General features: G+C 26.0%; 1 protein-coding gene across 1 annotated transcript in view; it reads left to right on the top strand.

Moving 5' to 3' along the window:
* LOC137652015 (uncharacterized) overlaps positions 1-2,500 on the top strand; it is a 66,768-nt gene that overhangs the window by 61,532 nt on the left and 2,736 nt on the right. Inside the window, exons 3-4 of the mRNA XM_068385225.1 lie at positions 1,249-1,417; positions 2,355-2,500. The exon at positions 2,355-2,500 is cut by the window's right edge and continues 2,736 nt beyond it. Coding sequence (XP_068241326.1) covers positions 1,249-1,417; positions 2,355-2,500 — 315 coding nt within the window. The remainder of the gene's footprint in view (positions 1-1,248; positions 1,418-2,354) is intronic.

Raw genomic sequence — 2,500 nt, 5'->3', positions numbered from 1 at the left:
GTTGGACAGAAACTTACGGTCTAATAAATTTCTTATTCCTGATCTATGGCACTGTCATTCAATTACTTCATTATGCATATTGCATAACATTTTTCACAACTCTGATCATCCTTTACATTAAGATCTTCCTGGAAAATTCCATCCTGTTCGTAATACTAGGCAGGCAGTTAATTCTAATAGCCAGGCCCTCTCCATCATGAGGCTCAATAATACAGATTATTCTAGGAGTTTTATTCCAGCTGTGACTGAGTTGTGGAATGATCTTCCTAATCGGGTAGTTGAATCAGTAGAACTTCAAAAGTGCAAAGTTACAGCAAATAGTTTTATGTTGAACAGGCTGACATATGCCTTTTTATAGTTTATAAATGACATCTGTTTTGACGTTGGTACTATTTTGACGTTGTTACAGTTTTTCGAATGATTTATTGTTAATTTGTTCTCATCATTTATTTATTTCCATTTCATTTCCTCACTAAGCTATTTCTCCCCATTGTAGCCCTTGGGCTTTTATCATCTTGCTTTTCCAAGTAGGGTTGTAGCCTGGCTAGTAATAATAATAACAACAATAATAATAATAATAATAATAACAATATATACAGTATATATATATATATATATATATATATATATATATATATATATATATATATATATATATATATATATATATATATATATATAAATATATATATATATATATATATATATATATATATATATATATATGTATATATATATATATATATATATATATATATATATATATATATATATATATATATATATATATATATTTATATATATATATATATATATATATATATATATATATATATATATATATATATATATATATATATATATATATATATATATATATATATATTTATATATATATATATATATATATATATATATATATATATATATATATATATATATATATATATATATATATATATATATATATATATATATATAAATATATATATATATATATATATATATATATATATATATATATATATATATATAAATAAAAAATGCATATGCCTCAGTACAGAATTCGATAGTTTTATGAATACAATTTGCCTATATAATTTCGCAACTATCCCGCAAAACTTGTCAAACGTAGAATAATTAACTTTAATTTGACATTTCGTATTAACATTTCAGAATACTCCAACTGTACGCCTGTTTATTCAGGAGTGTCCTGTTTTTTGCTTTTTATTTTTCTTTCTATTGCAGTCGGGGAGTCTGAACAGAAGGAAAAGATGCGCATTTCTTCTAGGAATTCTTGGGGTCCTCTTCATCGTCCTTGGGATTGTTTTCATATCCCTCACACAAGTCAGGAAGACAGAGTACCCCACACAAAATCCGCTCCTCAATATGGGCATTGTGCAGCTTCTTCTAGGAAGTAGGTTGACGAGTTCTTTTTGATTTAGGAAGAATTTGATTTCTGGTACTCCCATAGTTCTTATATATAGTAATTTGGATACATTCACACACACACACACTCATATATATACATATATATATATATATATATATATATATATATATATATATATATATATATATATATATATATATATATATATATATGTGTGTGTGTGTGTGTGTGTGTGTGTGTGTGTGTGTGTATGTGTGTTTTTTTATCTTCTATAAATTTATATCTATATTTGTATGTTTGCGTGTATTTATTTCTATATTTCAGCTACAATTAACTTATATTACACTACCTAAGATAATCATTTTACAGAAATTAACGAATGTACTAAAAAAACATTAACGTTGTATGAAATTCTATTTATGAAGAATTACGCTGACGATAATCAAAAGAATTAAATAGTAATATAATATATTTCCATGCACAATGACTCATTAGAAAAAAGAAAATAATGATAATTGTTTTCCACTTTGTGTCAACTTTTTTTATTTGGTGCTTCAAGTGGAAGAAGGAAATGATGCGTTAGAAATAATTCCTTTTATCCCTATTTTAGATTACTGGTTACATTATCATATATGTGTTACTATATTCAACTCCTAATCCTTCATTTAATGGTATTATGGTAGTCATTGATATAGCCTAGATCAATTATTATGAATTTCCTTTTTTCAAATAAAGTAATTTTCATAGTAACCATTCTAATAGAAATGTATTGTGGATATTAAATCTTCAGCAGGGAATTATATATTTTCAATTATAATCCTGTTTTATGAAATTTTTTTTTATCCAAAATGCCAGTTCTTATTGATTAATATTCCAGTGAAGTTAAAATCCACTGCACCATTCCTCAAAGCACTAACCTGAAGCAATCTATATAGACACTAATTTCTCTTTATCCTTTCAGTATTGTTTATGTCCGGGTGCATAGCGCTCTGTTGTAGCATTCATCGAAGGTACAAGCGACGATTAAACCAGCAGAGGCTGCGAACAATGCTCATGAACGAAGCCCCTCCAATCTCAAGAAATCAGGACATCTTCTCAGACGATGAA

This window comes from Palaemon carinicauda, chromosome 13 (assembly GCF_036898095.1).
Source record: "Palaemon carinicauda isolate YSFRI2023 chromosome 13, ASM3689809v2, whole genome shotgun sequence".
Taxonomy (NCBI): Eukaryota; Metazoa; Arthropoda; class Malacostraca; order Decapoda; family Palaemonidae; genus Palaemon; species Palaemon carinicauda.
Note: the sequence above shows the minus strand (reverse complement) of the source record. Positions and strands in the feature narration are given on the sequence as shown.